General features: G+C 30.8%; 1 protein-coding gene across 1 annotated transcript; it reads right to left on the minus strand.

Annotated features, from left to right (window-relative positions):
• Positions 1-121: 121 nt before the first annotated feature.
• LOC132717583 (uncharacterized) lies at positions 122-7777 on the minus strand. The gene is made up of 4 exons (XM_060701076.1): positions 2739-7777; positions 1965-2261; positions 1544-1666; positions 122-1229 (listed from the first exon to the last, which is right to left on the minus strand). The coding sequence occupies exons 1-4, from the start codon at positions 6548-6550 to the stop codon at positions 1052-1054; spliced, it is 4410 nt and encodes a 1469-aa protein (XP_060557059.1). The 5' UTR covers positions 6551-7777; the 3' UTR covers positions 122-1051.
• Positions 7778-17469: the final 9692 nt, after the last annotated feature.

Genomic DNA, 17469 nt, shown 5'->3' on the forward strand with positions numbered 1-17469 from the left:
AAACATTCAAAATGTATTCGTGTTATTTAAGTTGAGTTAATTGAAGATCATTATCAGTACCATAGCTGTCAAGTCTGTAGAATTACACAGATAGTGTACAACAATTAATTCTGTTAAAAATCATTCCATGTTCTTCGTTTTCTACTTTGAAATTCTATGGTCATTAAAGCAATTACTTATGCCTGTAAGTAGCCTATAGCAAATGTCTGCATATTACTTACCTTAAATTACTGGTCATAACAAAACAAAAGAAATATTACTTTCATATAATATCTTTATTGTTTACAATATATAAGAAACTACAAGTGTCTATTTAAATCGCAATGCAAGTATTAAACATTTACATACCATTCATATATAAATAACACAAATTAATTTTCTTCTTCAATAGTTATTTAGAATTTAATCTATAAGGCTCGTATGCAGAAAGTTTAGCTGCCATATTTTACATTGAATATATAAACTGTCTAACTACGAGTAAAACAAAGCTTAGTGAAACGGACATTATTATTTTTTACTTATATTGTTTCAAGTTTTTGTTTGGTGTATTACATAAATATATAATCATTATAAAATCATTTTTGATAATCTTGTATATCTATTCTAATAAAGTAAAAATAAGTTTGTTTAAAACATGTATCGTGTATTGAACATGTCTTTTAAAATAATTTTTATTGTTTGTTCTGTGATCATAACATGTGATTTCTTCTGTGATTACATTTTAATTTTGATTACATTATTTTTTATTTGCTACCATGTATTTATTTTTTCTACAATATTTGATTACTTCATGATTGGCATGCTAGTGCAGGGAAAAGTATTTTTTACTATTGCCTTTTACTTTTTTGGGTTTTCTGTTACTAAAGGAATTAGTATTGTTTATTTAAGTGTTCCTTTTGTTACGCTTCAATAAATAGTTTTTAAATCCATTACGTTTCCTTCTTCATTTGTATTATACATTTATCCCTGGAAATTTCGTAAATATTCCGCAGCTGCAAACGACCTATCGCGCATGCTCCTTTTTAAAGAAGCAAGCTTGTCTCTGTATTAGTTATTCGCAGTCTATCCCCATTCTAACTGTTGGCAATAATTTGCTCTCATTCCTCCTTGCCCCTTCCCAACGAACACCAAGGGAACCTCTCTTGATGGCATTTCTCTCTGTGCTTACTGTAGCGTACTTTTGTTTTCCTTTAATTCTGCAACGTTCTGACTTGTCAAAGTGATGGTCACTGTTATGAGAAAAATATTGAAAGTTATTAAAACATGAGGGTATTAAATCATTCAAGATTGAGAAATTCTTTTCATATATTGACTTTCGACTGATTACTAGTATATATCACCATAAAACTATACCACATTATTTAAATATGAAAAAAGCATACTTTAAATTGCCAGTAAAGATATGGCATTGGGTCTTGTGACCTCATATATGGTAGGAAAGAACATATAAAGGAAAACAATGTGCATTTGTTTCGGGACAATACACTCATTATACATGTATATTATTCTAAATGTACTACGCTAGTCTGAAAATAAGACTCGCATGATAGGAAGGCTACTCTCTGAAAATGTATTTGATGATTCTTCTTGCTCACTTTGGGGTTGTGTTTCTGACTGACCCATTAATGTATAAACTTGTTTTCGACTAGTGCGGTAACAAAAAGTCCTGCAAATATTGTGAATAAATATGATATTAAACATATATTTCATAAGTATATATACATATCTACAACGTATGATAGATCATAATAGCTTTAACTTATGGCATACATGTAGATAAAAGAGTAAGTTTTCTTCCTTAGAAAATTAAATTTCTTGGCAGTACATGTACTTAGAAATTTAAATGGCACCTCATTAGGGCTGTGTATAATTTGAAAGGTAATAATTGATTTAACAAAACGTTAAAAAGCAACTCTTCAAATCAGATAAGTAATAAAAATACTGGCCAAAGTGTAGTTACAAACCTGGAAGGATCCAACCGCATGTTTAATTTTTCTATCGTGCTATCAATAAACTGTCCAAATTCGCAAGGTGTCACTGTTCCTCTTCCTCTTCTATCATACAAGGTGAGCTCTGAGAAAAATGTTTCTCCCATCATACTGGAGAATGCCCTGACGTTGTATGAATTCCCTTTACAAAACTTATAAAGACTGATCTTTGCGTCTATATTTGCTATAATTGCCTCCCATAACTGAGATGGCCAACCATTCACATACATGCCAGGTGGTGGAAAATGAGAAAAATCTACATGACTTAGTAACCTGTAATAAAAAAAAAATTGATAAAAGCAAAAAAAAAATTAAAGAACCCTGATTGGTAGATTTGCTACTTATATTAAACATTCGTGAAATTAACGTAATTTTCAGAACAAATACATGTAATACTTTATGAGTCAAAATTTGGGGAAGTCAAAAGAAATGTCAGTACATGTATATGCAAATCAATTTGGATCAAAGGGATTCGAAGTATCATGAATTTGTTATGTAGGTTGCTGAAGGATTCTATGAAAAAATATACACTTCTAAAATCTTTATAACCTTCGACTTGCACATCAGATAATATATATCTCATCAAGGCTAGGTTCTCCCGTATATATCCCGCCAGCAACCCAAATAATAATAAAAAAACACAGTTCAGTTTTGCAACTCAAAGAATATGTCATCAGATTCAAGTTCTTTTTTATTTGCCGTTAAAGAGTATACTTTCGTGTAATTTTATGTTCAAAAGTAAATACATACCTTTTACGTAAGCCCATTCTCATGTGCATTCTCTTTCTTGCGGGGATTCCAGGATTATCCTCAGCTTGCCACCACTGTCTAATATCGTTGCATAGTTCAGCTGCATCATTATCTCCGTTTTTAAGCATCTCTTCCTCCACGGATTCTGAAAAATGAGTTATTGCAACAGACACGGACATAGGATCTACAACTGCATCAACCATTGCCGGAGATAAGTGTGTATTACCACTTTTAGCAACCCTAAGCCAGGGCTTATTTGACAAACCTTCTAGGCCACCACGGCAACATTTCCGTCTAGTTCTTGTCAATAAATGGGTGGCATCAATACAGTGTACTTCGTTTTGACCCCTTTTTATGCTTTTTGATGGTGTATAAAATAACTCTGATGGAATAAGGTTATCGTCCTTCTCCATCACTTCGCAAATTAAGTTTGACGCATTTTGTCCGCCATGATTTCCTACGTAGTTCATGTTTGCACTCGCAAGATCAATATTGCTTTTTTCAAAATGTTTTTTTCTCCAGGCTGTCAATTCTTGGTCCCATACGTATTCAGCATATATAATATTAAGCTCATTTTTCTTATAGGTTTTTGATATTGTGTTAAATGCCAATTCCTTTAAAGTCTTTACTTTGTGAATTTTTGTTGATTTTTTCTTCCTGAAAGACATCTCGTTGTTATCTAAGCCAAATAAGGTTATCAGATGATTTAACTTATGCTGTTTGGTTGCTGTTTCTTTTATCTTATTCTTAATGTTAATACTATTAAAATACCTTATTACAATTCTCAGTTCACAATCCCTCATTTTGTTTAGTTTTTCTGCTGAGCCAAAAGAATCTAGTAAATCGGTTGGTACCTTTTTATCCCATTGCTTAGACTTGCTACATTTTTGGTCTGTTTTAATCATTGTTAAAATTGTACTAGCATCCTCAATGGTTATGTTTTCTATATTTTTACATATGTCATTTCTATTTTCATCTCCGAAAGAATTAGCATCTTCATTAGGCATATTATCTGAGTGATCTCTTATTATACTGTCAACAGTTATTTCATCAACGTTTAAACTTGAATCACTAACTTGTTCACTATCTTGACTCATATTGACTTTTGTTTGAATAACTTTGTTTTTCTTTTCTTGCTTTCTTTGTTCAAGTATCCGTTGTTCGAAAATTCTTTGCGAAAAAGTAGGTATTGGTTCATTACTTCGTGTTGTTGCTATGACTCTATGTTCACCCCTTAAGTCATCTTTTAATACCTCAAACTGCCATTTCGGATCCTTATTTTTCGTTTTTAGCACTTTTAAAATTTCAGATTTAGGCATGCGTTCTACACGTTTCCAAATGTCTTTCTGCAACTGCAGAACAGTTAGCGGTTCTCCGGATAAATCCCTCACACATATATTATGCCATTGTCCATCGTAGGAAATAGCCGGTATGTGTAATCCGTATGATTGACAGACACACAAAACTGTTTCAAGAATTCTAACCATTGTCTCTGTATCCAGACTATATCCTTTTGGGAACCAGCAAACTGGGGCACTGCGGATAGTATTGTCCCTCCATTCTCTATCTAAATCACAGCATAGAAATACAACTGCTTCTGTCGCTGGCTGACGGTTCAATTCATAGAACTGATCGTATGATTTAATTATATCCTCTATCAAAAGTTGCAGACGAGTAAGACGAAATTCAAGTCGGCAAGATTGTGTATCATAACTTGTGGCTGAAGTTAATGATGGAACAATGAACATGAATTTGATATTTTTACATTCTTCAATTATTTCTTGTTTGAGAGATTTTGAGTCTTCACATAGTTTCGTACATCTCTTAGGATTTTCTATTCCGTAAAGACGGTTTGCTAAATTAAACGCACGATCGAATAATGGTTTGTTTCGGTTAACTCTAAATACTGAGCTGATATCAGATTTCCAGCAGAGGTAAATTAAATGATCAACATCAAGTGCCTCAATCTCTGACAAGCATTGCAGAAGGTATCGTGGAGGCAATTCTTTATGTATATTCTGAACTGGACATTTCAATTCAACGGCTGCTATTGTTGAGCTTCCGTCCACCGAATCTTTTATGCTACCATCAGGGGAAATAATCATGAAAGGTTTCTCCTTAAACAATCCATATTCAACGTATCCTTCTTCGTGAACTACTTTATCAGGGTATAGAATTGGTAGAACTCTGCCGACAAGAGTTGCTGTAGCATTAACTTCATTTTCTGTACCATGTTTTAATGCTTCTTTGGTTTTGTCAGATTTTTCTTTGTCTGGGACAGCACAAACTACATTATCAAAATATTCCTTCTGGTTATGCAATCCATCTAACCCAATCGCTTTATATATGGTGCTCCCGGTAACTCTTGCTTCTTTACGTGCCTCAAACCAAGCTTGTGATCTCTGTTGAACCAATCTTGTATTCTTTTGGTCATTACTTATATTTTGTATTTTCACATACTGCCTGCTTTCTTCTAAATTAAGCGCCCTATTGTCTATATAACTCACTTTATTCATATATGCAATGCATTGAATCAGTTCTTCAAGTACATTATGTGCGTGTTCTAGATATGTGTCAATGTCATGGATATAGGAAATGGTTGCACTTATGGCATACACATATTTGCTATTTCTCCAGTTTGAATCGCCACTTTTTTCAATTAGTTTTTCTTTAGCATATACCTTTTTAATTCTTTTCTCTTTAATGTCAAGTATTTGCTTTGATATGTTTTTCAACGAGTTATGTAATAAAATTTCTAAATCAGTTAATTTGCTACTTGCAAGGTTATTTACTTCACAACTTTCCTCTTCAGATTTCAAATATGTTAACATTTCTTTCAGGGGATTCACAAGTATTTTTTGATTTCCTCTTTTTTCTTCTAAACTCATATCCTTTTCAAAACCTAAAAGATCTATGTCGCCATCAGTTTTTGTTAGACCTTGTTTTAACTTCTTACCATCGAACGTAATGCAGCAAGATTTTCCACTCATTGATTTGGAAAGCGACTCTATAATATCAAAAAATATTCCCGGTCTTCTTGAATTTGACTCGTTCGAAATCGAACCATATGGCAAATAATTCCTTAGAACATCTGTATCAGGAACAGCAAAATTAATGTTTGAATAACTTGTTGAAAATAATCCAGATTTTGCCGAGATATTATGTCCTGTATTTTTGTACCCGGACATAAAGTGTATAAATCTGCCTCCGAACATTCTGTAGCCTAATTTCCAGAATTTTTTGGTTTCATCAGAATATCGCATAAAACAAGTCCCTTTACAACTATACCATTTAACGACTTCAGACCATAATAGGAATGAAATGTTAGAAAGCGGAAATTCATTTTTACTGATCTGGCGAAAGAAATTTAGTAAAGTTTGATCAAAACCTTCTTTTGCCAATTTTGTTAAAACTGATGGCAATAATTCAAACATTTCATTTTCAATATCTCTTGTCTCAGACTCAAGGTGGTCTTCCATCCGAAAAATATCTTCATTTTCTTTTTCATCACAAATATGTTTTGCATTTTCAGATAAGTTTCTTTCTTTGTCACTATCGAGAATAGTCATGAGACATTTTTTGGCCTTTTTCTCATTTGGAGATTTTGACGGTGTTTTTTCCTTGCTTTTGTGTGGGGATCTGTAAGCAAGTCTTTTGATTCCATGTTTTGGTGACTTGAATTCTTGCATTGAAATTTTAACGGGTGTCGTTTTCGGTACCAATAACAACTCTTTTAATACCTGCTGTATTTTACTTGTATTTTTTCTTCTAGTTTTAGGCTTGTGAAGTGTTAGATTTGTTTTTTGTTTCATCCTGAAAAAAATAAAACAAGGTCATAACCTGAACCGCTGAAAAAGATCATTACTTGATAACAATATATATATTAAAATTTTGTTAATAATAAGTAAGTCACTAGGTACAATTTTGCAATATCATGGTTATATTTAATTAAAAAATGTAATTGCAATGGCTAATTTTTTTAACGTTTAAAGACACGAAGCTTTAAAAATAACTTTTAATTCAGTAATGTATGTCATCTTTTTTCACATCTCACCAAAACTGACATGCGGCAACTTTCCAGTTTTTACAAGTGCCTCTTTGGGTATAAATAAAGGTACGAACGGGCACCTGAGTAGAACGACCGACGTTCTGTAAGCTTGTTACAAAACTTTCTCACATGAAAAATCGAAAGATCACAGTCCCTTGTGGTCTCGAACCTACTTCATGCAGTATATAAAATGGAACGCTGCCTCCAAAATCCATAGCTTTTGACTGACAAAATGGGTATTACTAAAAGATCATTTCATTTTTAACACAAACACGCATGCACACATATTCATGAGCTCATGTTTTTAACGGTCCTTTAAAACAATTTTTTCATGGTTTTATTTCATAATTATGATGCTCAAATTACGATTGATCAATATTGTAAGTTCCAAAAGGTTTTATTTATAAAGATATTACCGCATTTAACATATCATGCAAATTAAATTTCATGTAATTAACATAAAACTATTTTCTATAAAGTCTTAAGTCAAATGTTTCAATAAGAAATGAATGCATATATTTTAATGATTACATATAATGTGCACAAATATTTGCAGTACATATTTTACATATTCTTCGATATTTGAAAATTGTTTTATCTGCATAATTATATACATATATAAAATTTCACTTCAGCGTGGTAACAACCGCGCTTGCAACATACAGGATCTTTAAAGCATCTCTAAATGAAATTTGGTCATTTACAATAAGTTTTGTGAGTTATAACTACAATGAAAAAGAAACTTAGAGAGTCCAAGCTAGGCATAATTTTACCAAAAGGTCTTATATGTGTATGTACCAGTGTTACCTTGAACATTAGTTATATAACAGGACTTTTTCTCATATGAGTTCTTCAAATTATCCGGCTTTTAATTTTGATTGCACGTAAAACTTGTGCTAAAACAACACATAAACATTAAAAGTGTTTATCAAAATCGTATTTCTTAAAAAAAATATTTCAAATGTCTACTTTTGTTTTCTCAAATTACTATGATGACTTCTTCGACAATAACTTGTATAATATTAACATGTTATAGCCAAATATTAATTGCGCAACATTTAAATTTGAATTGTGCGCGACGTACTCCCAAACTGTTCTTTTGTTTTTGAATAATCCTGTTTACATCAAGCTGTAAGCTTGATGATAGACTGCAAAACAAGTCCCAGGGTCAATAACATATAAAACTATGGAAAAAAATCACTCACATTTAAATTAAAATTAAATTTTCATATATTCTATTAAGAATTATTTCAGACAGAAATTTGGTGTGTACCGTATCTTTTGAAATAACAGTGTGTTCCGTACCATTTCAGCAATACTTTATGAAAAGGTGCTAAAATATCACTGCATTCACTCAATACGTTGGACATAGTAAATATATTATATTTAACATGTATTTTTCTATGAAATAGAGACAAAAAGCAAAAGACTTGCTAGAAATCGCTTGTTATGACAAATGAGTGTGTACCGTTCCCCTCGGCCCCGGCTATGAAATGAAAACTGTACTCGAATGTTCTCAAAAACCATTCAGGGGTTTTCAGAATTTTGATATACCGTGGAAAGCTGATATAATTACGGGTACTCTGCGCCTTATCTGATCAAAATCGGTTAAGTAATAAATAAGTTATAAATAAAAAACATACCTGAATCGGGTGAAAAACCGCCGTGTTCCGTACCCAAAAAGTCACGTGGTATGGCCACATTGGGTTATTAGGCTTTTAAACCTCAATGGAGTCCCTTTAACAAATGTCAAGTACGTGTTAAATAATATTTCAGTTCTTTCATAATGTTCTCTTCAGTTTACTTTTCCCCCAGTTTGCAATGTTTCTACTACATATGTTATCTAATTACTGACTAACCTATGATTGGCAAGCTGCACTTCAGCGCCTGAGTTTAATAAAATGATTTTATCGATTAACCATTCAACACGTCAGAATTGCATTGTATGAAGCGGTTTGCGCGGTTCAACCTTGTTAAGTAATGAAATTTCCTGAATTATAACTATAAGTATCAGAAATGTCGTAACCTACCGGAGGAGACTGAAATAAATTCAGTTCTCATATATAAAGGAATTTGGCAATAAATAATATAGCACTTTAATAGCTTACATTTTACATAATAAAATTAATGTATATACAGATAACAGCTTCAACAAATAGTAAGTTTTTGATTGATACATAAATATACCCAATCCTTTTGATACTTGACTCTTAACGCTTTATTGACTTGTATTATATCGTAATTTGTCGGGATTTACAGGGACAATATTGTCCGATTTAGATTAAATACCAAGGACACTATAAAATTATATTTAGTAAGTAATGTTAGGAATTTATATTTCAAATTCTTTTACATTACTATTTGAATCAAATCAAAACTTTTAGAAAATATTAAGTCCCAGTAAATGTTTTTATAACGTCCTCCTGTTAAGGTACCTCCACCCTTTTCATAAAATAAGTTTATTATTTATTGTTTATTTTAAATTTTGATATTTTTATGCATGCGACGTATATTTTACGAAGCTAAAAAGATTAACAATATAAACATATACGGATTTATATACAGATAGTTTGTTTGTTGTAAATTGCACTTTGATTGCTTACATAAATCAGGCTATGAGCATAACAACTATTTTCGTACCATCGTAAGGTTACAAAACAAACACTCATACTAGAAACACAAATTGAAACTGACATCTTACATATCAGAGATGAACAGGCGTTACAAGAAAATGCTGATCAGAAGGTAGGTAACACAAATAGCTGTCTCAAAAGATAGGTTCTTAAGGAAAATCTAGGAAATATATACATTGTTTGTTACATACAAAAACGACTGACTTACCTTTTTATTGTGTCTGCATCTACATGCGAGTAATACTTTCATAGCTTATAGTTAGGTTACTTGTCACTATATTTAATGTTTTATGCGTTTAGGTTAAATAATTAGTATCAACATCTCCAACAGAGAAAGGGTTCAATTGGTTAATATGCAGCGCAAAATATTGCGTAAAATATTGTAAGCAAAAGGACTCGACTGGCAAATGCTTGACAAGTGATTCATACGAGAAATAAAAAATCATTCGTAGCTTCTTTTTCTGCAATGGCTACTGGAAAATAAAAAAAACGTACCCGGTATTGATACACATACTTTATACTGAAATGTATCTTCTTTAATAAAGTGATTGTGTTCTTAATTACATTTCGATTCGGCTGTTATTTTCCACTTATTATAATATAAAAAGGTATTTCAAGTATCGATATAATGTTTATTAAAGATCTATGTAACTTTATTATCAACATGATATTTATTGCCAGCACAATGTCTATATTAATTCCACTTATATTAGAAATACACCTGAACGTGTTTCACGCGCATGAATCTTGTTTAGTAACACATTAACCCGAATTTGTTTGCAATTTCTATAATAGCATAATTCCGACTGTAGGCTTTTGATACATTCCTTCATGCATTATGTAAATAGGTGGGAATTTATTACCACAGGGGTTCGCATAATGTGAATTGTATTTTACTCAGTTGATTTCTATTTTCATATTCCTATAGGTAATTGAATCAAATACGCATAAATTGAGTAATTCGGCTTTTGATTAAACAATCCCGAATTAAACATAGTTTTGCTTATAGTTATATTATTAATACAAATGTTAGCTTTAGTAAAGTTATGTGGGCAAATTGGGTTAATACTATCCTCTGATAAACTGATGTGTTTTTGAAGCAAATATGTCAAAAATGCATGCACGTATAAAGACATACGTATATTTTAGAAAACTGTACAATAAACATTAATTTTTTAATTGGGCATTTATGAAAGCAAAGTTTATTATTTGGTTTGTGTTGTAAGTATTATCTTCTTTAACCAGGAACATATTTATTATAGGGTTTCATTATCTTAATTAAGTAAAGTCGAGTTTAATTGTTCGATGTGCAAATTATTTCAACGGAAACTATAACAGAATGTAGCAAATATATTTTTTATTAATTATTCGATTGTGCTGAAACAAACCAAAGATCGGTTGACCCTCGGTATGCACAATCAAGGAATGTAAAACTGATTTTTATTTTTGACTTAAATATTGGGTTCTTATTTCTATAGCAAAAGTCACAACATTTTTTATTGCCTTAACGTATAAACACCTTTAAAATAGTTTGAAATGATGCACATGCAAATATTTTAATATCGTCTAAAAATTTATTTAAAAACTGCCTGAAGTTTCTAGGAAAACTGAGCAAAAGAAGGAGAAGATAGTTTATGTATATATTTGTTTGGAAACTGTATCAAGATACAAAAATAAAAGAAAAGGAGAAATAAAACTTATAGCAGTTCTGAAGCATGATAAGCCTTTAAATACACATGGAAAATATCGTCTCAAATCAGACAAATACTATCAACTTATGTTTTTTTAGATCGTAAGAAAAAATATTTTTTTGATAGTGCAGGTAGATGTTTTACCATAGTTCCAATTCTGCTATGCTACTTAATAGAACATATGTGCAACATCAAACAATTTATAGCTGACAGATATATGGCGAATTTCAGAGTGCATTGTACATGAGCATTTGCGTGAGGTGAAAAGTATGTTACAACTTTCTTAATAAATATTAAATATAAAAGAGTAGTCGTTTATTGCAAAAAAAAAACAACAACTAAAAACATCAGTCAACATAGATTTTATTAAAGTAATAACTACATTGCTCTGTGTCAACTTCTTTACAAATCTCATTTCTTCCAAGTTAAATGGCCAATCAATGTGTTCACTGTACGAGTTTTTAACTAAGATGAGGTCAACTTGTCAATAAGCAATTTGGTAGTTATTTGATAACGAACCAATTCCGAACACATTTACTGTTTTGTTTCGAAAAAGTTTTGTATGGGTGAAGGCAGAGGGCTTAATGGCAGTTTTGCTTCGTTTAATTGAATTCAACTTATCATAGATCAGCTGGAGCACTAAAAAACGGCAAGATGTGCAAAAACAATTGAAGAATATACTAAGAAATACATTGAAATCTGTATTCTTGTGAATCTGTAGCCAACTGCAGTTAAAACGTTGCAATGCTCTTCGATTTTGGGTAATTTTAAACATAACAATTATTCCGGAAAAACGGAAGGTGCGGAGGGAAACAATATTCACATATGATAGGAAATGTCCCTTGCAACGTTATTTTATTACTATAATTGATGCGCATACACTTTATTTGTTTCCGGAAAAATCAGTTAATAAAGAGCTTGATATATATGTATGTATTGAACACAATCATGTTAAAATTACAATTTAAAGGACAAAAATGATTCAAACTGATTTTCTATCTAAAAGTTATTATATGGGTCTAAGTGACTCAGCAACAAAGTCTTCTAGATCTGCTTATTGTCAGAGTGTTTATAGATAAAAAGAGCGCAGATTGTATTTGTTTTAAACTATCTAGGTCTCCAAAATGTTCATCTAAACTCATTGTTTGCGCTTTCAAATCAAAATAACTGATTCTGAGCCAATTATGCCTTCAAACATTATGGTAACGTTCTCAGCTCTTCAGTTTATTTCCCCTCTGATCCTCTGATTGCAATGTTTCCAATATATATGTTATATAATTACCGAATAACCTATAATTGACAAGCTGCACTTCAGCGCCTGAGTTTAATAAAATGGTTTTATCGATTAACCCTTCAACAAGTCAGAAATGAATTGAATGAAGCGGTTTGCGCGGTTAAATCTTGTTTAGTAATGAGATTTCCTGAATAAGATATATGTATCAGATATGTCGAAACCTTCTGGATGAAAGTGAAATAAATTCAGTTCTTTTTTATAAAGGAATTTGGCAATAACTAATATAACACTTTAATAGTTTACATCTTACATTATAAAATGATTGTGTATATAGATTACAGCTTCAACAAATATTTATTTTGTGATTTCGTAATTATACCAAAACCTTTTGATATTTGACTCTCAACGCTTATTGACTTGTATAATAATTTGTCAAGATTTCTGGGTTAATATAGCACGATTTAGATCTAATAATACCCAAACCGAGGACGCTACAAAAGTATATTCATTAGGTAGTAATAGAAAATTTATATTTCAAATTCAGATCCAGTAAATCTTTCTTTTTTTTAAAGATACTCCTTTTTTATCCTCCTCCACAAATTGCAATGATATCCATGCCTCTATCTTGTTAAAATTGTTGCATTGTTTCAATCCATGAACTATGGATTTGTATAGTACAGAGTGCTTGTGTGAATGTTTGTTGTAAATTGTTCGTGTATTGCAAATTGTTTGATTACATAAATCAGGCTATGAGCATATAAATGAGCAACTATTGGCGCACCTACAAACAAACAGTCAAACCAGGAACACAAATTGAAAGTGACATATTACATATCAGAGATGAACAGGCGTAACAAGAGAATGTTGATCAGCAGATAGGTAACACAATAAGCTGTCTTAATAGATTAGCGTCTTAATGAAAATCTAAAGATATATACAATGTTTGTTACATACAAAAACGACTGTCTGACAAAGATGGATCATTATGTTCATTTGTTATTCCCTTTCCGAAGAAAAATGTCTATTTCTGTGTTTCTTTTGACTTTATGTTCTTTCCTTTTTTTATTTACATTGTATACATTTAGATTTATGTTTCTTTCTGCGTATAGTTATATGAAGCTAACTTAACGCTATATTAACGATTCATGTGTTGAGGTTAGATTTTACTTTCAATGTCTCCAAAGAGTTAATGCTTAACTAAAAAATATGCAGCTCAAAATATTGCAGGCAAAATAAATTCGACTGACAAAGGATTGACGAAGATATATTTAACAAACATTCATTGCACAATTTCTGCAATGGCTACTGGACATTTAAAAACGAAACAGGTTAAGTTTTGTTATTGTATCGTACAGTACAATCACAAACAAAAGAGAAATGAAAAAGTCGAAAAACTTTGTTCGTGAGCCAACAATACAACTTTATACTGAATTGTATCTTCTTTAATAAAGTGATTGTGTTCTTAATTACATTTCTATCCGGCTGTTATTTCCTAGTTATTATAATATAATAAAGTTTTTCAAGGATCATATATAATGTTTATTTTAGATCTATATAACTATATTATAAACAATATATCTGTTGCCATCGTATGTCGTTTTTAATTCCACTTATATAAGAAATACACCTGAACGTGTTTCACGCGCATGAATCTTGTTTAGTAACACATTAACCCGTATTTGTATGCAATTTCTGATAATAGCATAATTCAGACTGTAGGCATCTGATACATTCCTTCATGCATTATGTAAATTGGTGAGAATTTATAACCACAGGGGTTTGCATTTTGTTGGATTGAATTTTATTCGATTGTTTGCTGTTTTCATTTTCATAAGTTGAGAATAAAGACTTTCTGATTAAACAAAATAGTAAGGGTTTTACTGTTTAATATGCAGCGCAAAATATTGTGTAAAATATTGTAAGCAAATGGACTGGACAGACAAAGGACTGACAAGTGATTCATACGAAGAAATAACAAGTCATTCGTAGCTTCATTTTCTGCAATGGCTACAGGAAAATTAAAACAAAAAACAAAACAAAAACAAAAATAACACAACAACAACAACAACAAACAATAACGTATCCGGCCCTGTTTTGTTCGGACAAATATTTCTATCAACAAGAATCCCCTTTCAAATGGAACAAAAAATAAAACAACAATACAACTTTATACTGAAATGTATCTTCTTTAATAAAGTGATTGCATTCTTAATTACATTTCGATCAGGTTGTTATTTTCCACTTATTATAATATCAGAATTTCTCTCAAGTATCTTATTAATATAATGTTCATTCTAGATTTATGTCACTCAATTATAAAGCAGATATTTGTTGCCATCATAAAGTCTATATTAATTCCACTTATATTAGAAATACACCTGAACGTGTTTCACGCGCATGAATCTTGTTTAGTAACACATTAACCCGAATTTGTATGCAATTTTTGATAATAGCATAATTCAGACTGTAGGCATCTGATACATTCCTTCATGCATTATGTAAAGTGGTAGGAATTAATAACCACAGGGGTTCGCATTTTTTTAAATTTTATTTTACTCGGTTGATTGCTATTTTCATATTCCTAGGTAATTGAATCAAATACGCATGAATTCAATATTACGGTTTTTGATTAAACAATCCAGACTGAAAGTTTTGCTTATACATGTAGTTATATAGTTATGTCATTAACACAAATGTAAGCTTTAGTAAATGGAGTAAATGTGTTCTACTGATAAATTGATATGCTTTTGAAGCAAATTTGTAAACAAAAAAATGCATGTATAAAGATATATATTTTGGAAATCTGTACAATAAACATTTAAAGCTGGAATTTATGAAAGCAAAGTTAATTATCAGGAATGTGTTTTAAGCATTGTCTTATTTGACCAGGACAATATTTATCATAGGGCTTAATTAGCTAATGAAAGTAAAGTCGAGTTTAATTGTTCGTTGTGCAAGTTATTTCAAAAGAATATATATCAGAATGTAGCAAAAAAAAATTTTAATTGTCAGATTTTGTTGGAACAAATGACAGATTGGTTAATAATGAGCATTTTTGTGTTTAGTAGCAAGTTTTCTTATAGATAAAGCACAAACAAAAGGGAAATGTTATTAAAGATTGAAGCCATTGATATCTGTTATTTGCACTGTAAGGGTCACATAAAAACGAAGGAATCTAAAACAAGAAGAAAAATATCAACACAAAAAACAAAATCATAAAAGCATTTTGAACGAAGTATCAAAGGAGACACGTGCTTTATACTTAAATGCCGTGCCAAATTTATTTTAACGAGTATCTTCAATATCTTTTTGAAGTGTAAAATTTAATAAAAATAAAAGTGTCACTTAAATGTAACCATTTATCATTCCTGTCCAAAAGAAAAAGCGGCGACAATGACTTGTGGAGTTTTGAAGCTTTGTTTAAGGTCCCACAATGTCAGAATAGTCAGATGAAGGAATCTCAGATGAATGAGTTCAATGTTATTAATGGGCACAAACACAAAACCATCGACCCGAGTTATAATAAAGATGGACAGTCTAAGGTAAAAACATGCTCGTTTTCCCGACTTGCGTTTCACCGGGAAATGTTGCTGATGGTTTAATTGGCTTGCGCAGAAAAATATCCTCTAAATGTAAATGTTCACATTCATCTTTATTACAAAATAAAAACAAACTTATGACACAGTTTCTGTCAGAAACACTAGCGGTGACATTATTTATTTGAGTTAGTAGGTAACAGCATGCACAGTACGAACAATCTAAAAGAGGACTAGAAGGTAGCATGCTAGTAGCAATTATTTATCCATATGGAAAAATAGGTAGATGTAATTATCAAGATTTTCTTGTTTAATTTTCACTTTCTGTTTGTATTTGGATATTTGGATAAATGTTTATTTAAGTGAATGCAAAACATAGCATTTTTTACAATATCTACAACATAAATATGCTATTAGCTACCTCTATTATTGTTTCATCTTTGTCATACTAAAGCTAAACAAACATATATTATATTCTATCATAAATAATATCTACAGCTTGTAGACGCCATTACACACCTCTATGACCTGTTTCCTTTTTTTCAATACTAAGCAAACAAAAATTAAATTTTATTTCAAATGATATCTACAAATTAAATGTGATATTTAATTCCACTACGTCCTGCTTATTCATTTCAAAACTAAAGCTTAACAAACACATATTTTTTACAGATGATATCTACAACTTACAGGCGTTATTAGACTTCTTCTATGGCTTGCTTCAAGAGTTAAATATATTTATGTGCAAGAAGCAATACATCTGTCAGACGGCTCATAACAATAACATTTATTGAAATTTATGGCATAAAATATCAGACATAAACTGTAACACTTTACTAATGGTATGTTGGTTTTGCCTATATTTCATAACTTTGCCGTATGTTTTACATTTCTCACCAAAAATTAGGAATCATCTTTTTATACATATATCTATACATTGTATATGTTTGGTTTGTTGACTAATAGTGGTAGGTTATAACAATACATTATAACCCTATAATATAAAAAATATAAAACTATTTTGCGAAAAATGATTTAAAAGACAAAACTCCTAAAACAATCGACTATATTTTTGGTGTATTTTCTGAGTTTTCTTCAAAACTTTCATCAAACAATATGATCTGGAAAGATAATTTTCGGTTTCTTGTAGGTTATTTGCATATTTTATATCAGTATATATCAGAGTAACGACCCCTTTTCGTTATCTTTTAAACTCTGTGTTCATGTGTTTACTATGAAGCGCATATGTTGAACATCATGAATGTTTGAAACTGACAGATATATGGTAAAATTGCATTTGTACTTGATTACAAATAGCACAAAACATTTGGCTCATAATGCCAATCTTAACCTACAAACGTAAGCTTCAGATATAAATATAATCGTGTTTCTTTTTGAATTGTTCTTTCCAGTATTGAGACCGAATTCCTTTGCAAACATGAGCTTTTTGATAAATGTCAAAACAGATATAGGGTAATATGTAAATTTATATCAATAGAGCAGTTTGTTAAGTTAAGAAAAGTTATAAAAGTGATAAACTTCAGAATCGATTTAAAACAAAACGATTGCATAAAAATAAACGTTTAAAA

The sequence above is a fragment of the Ruditapes philippinarum genome, unplaced genomic scaffold (genome assembly GCF_026571515.1).
Source record: "Ruditapes philippinarum isolate M1 unplaced genomic scaffold, ASM2657151v2 ctg11086_1_1_1_1, whole genome shotgun sequence".
Lineage (NCBI taxonomy): Eukaryota > Metazoa > Mollusca > Bivalvia > Venerida > Veneridae > Ruditapes > Ruditapes philippinarum.

Excerpts from the sequence above, each read along its gene's own strand:
- LOC132717583 (XM_060701076.1), bottom strand. The coding sequence starts at position 6,550 with ATGAAACAAAAAACAAATCTAACACTTCACAAGCCTAAAACTAGAAGA. Across the intron at positions 2,262-2,738 it reads AGAATGGGCTTACGTAAAAG|GTTACTAAGTCATGTAGATT; the intron begins GTATGTATTTAC and ends TTTTTATTACAG. Across the intron at positions 1,667-1,964 it reads ATGCGGTTGGATCCTTCCAG|GACTTTTTGTTACCGCACTA; the intron begins GTTTGTAACTAC and ends CAATATTTGCAG.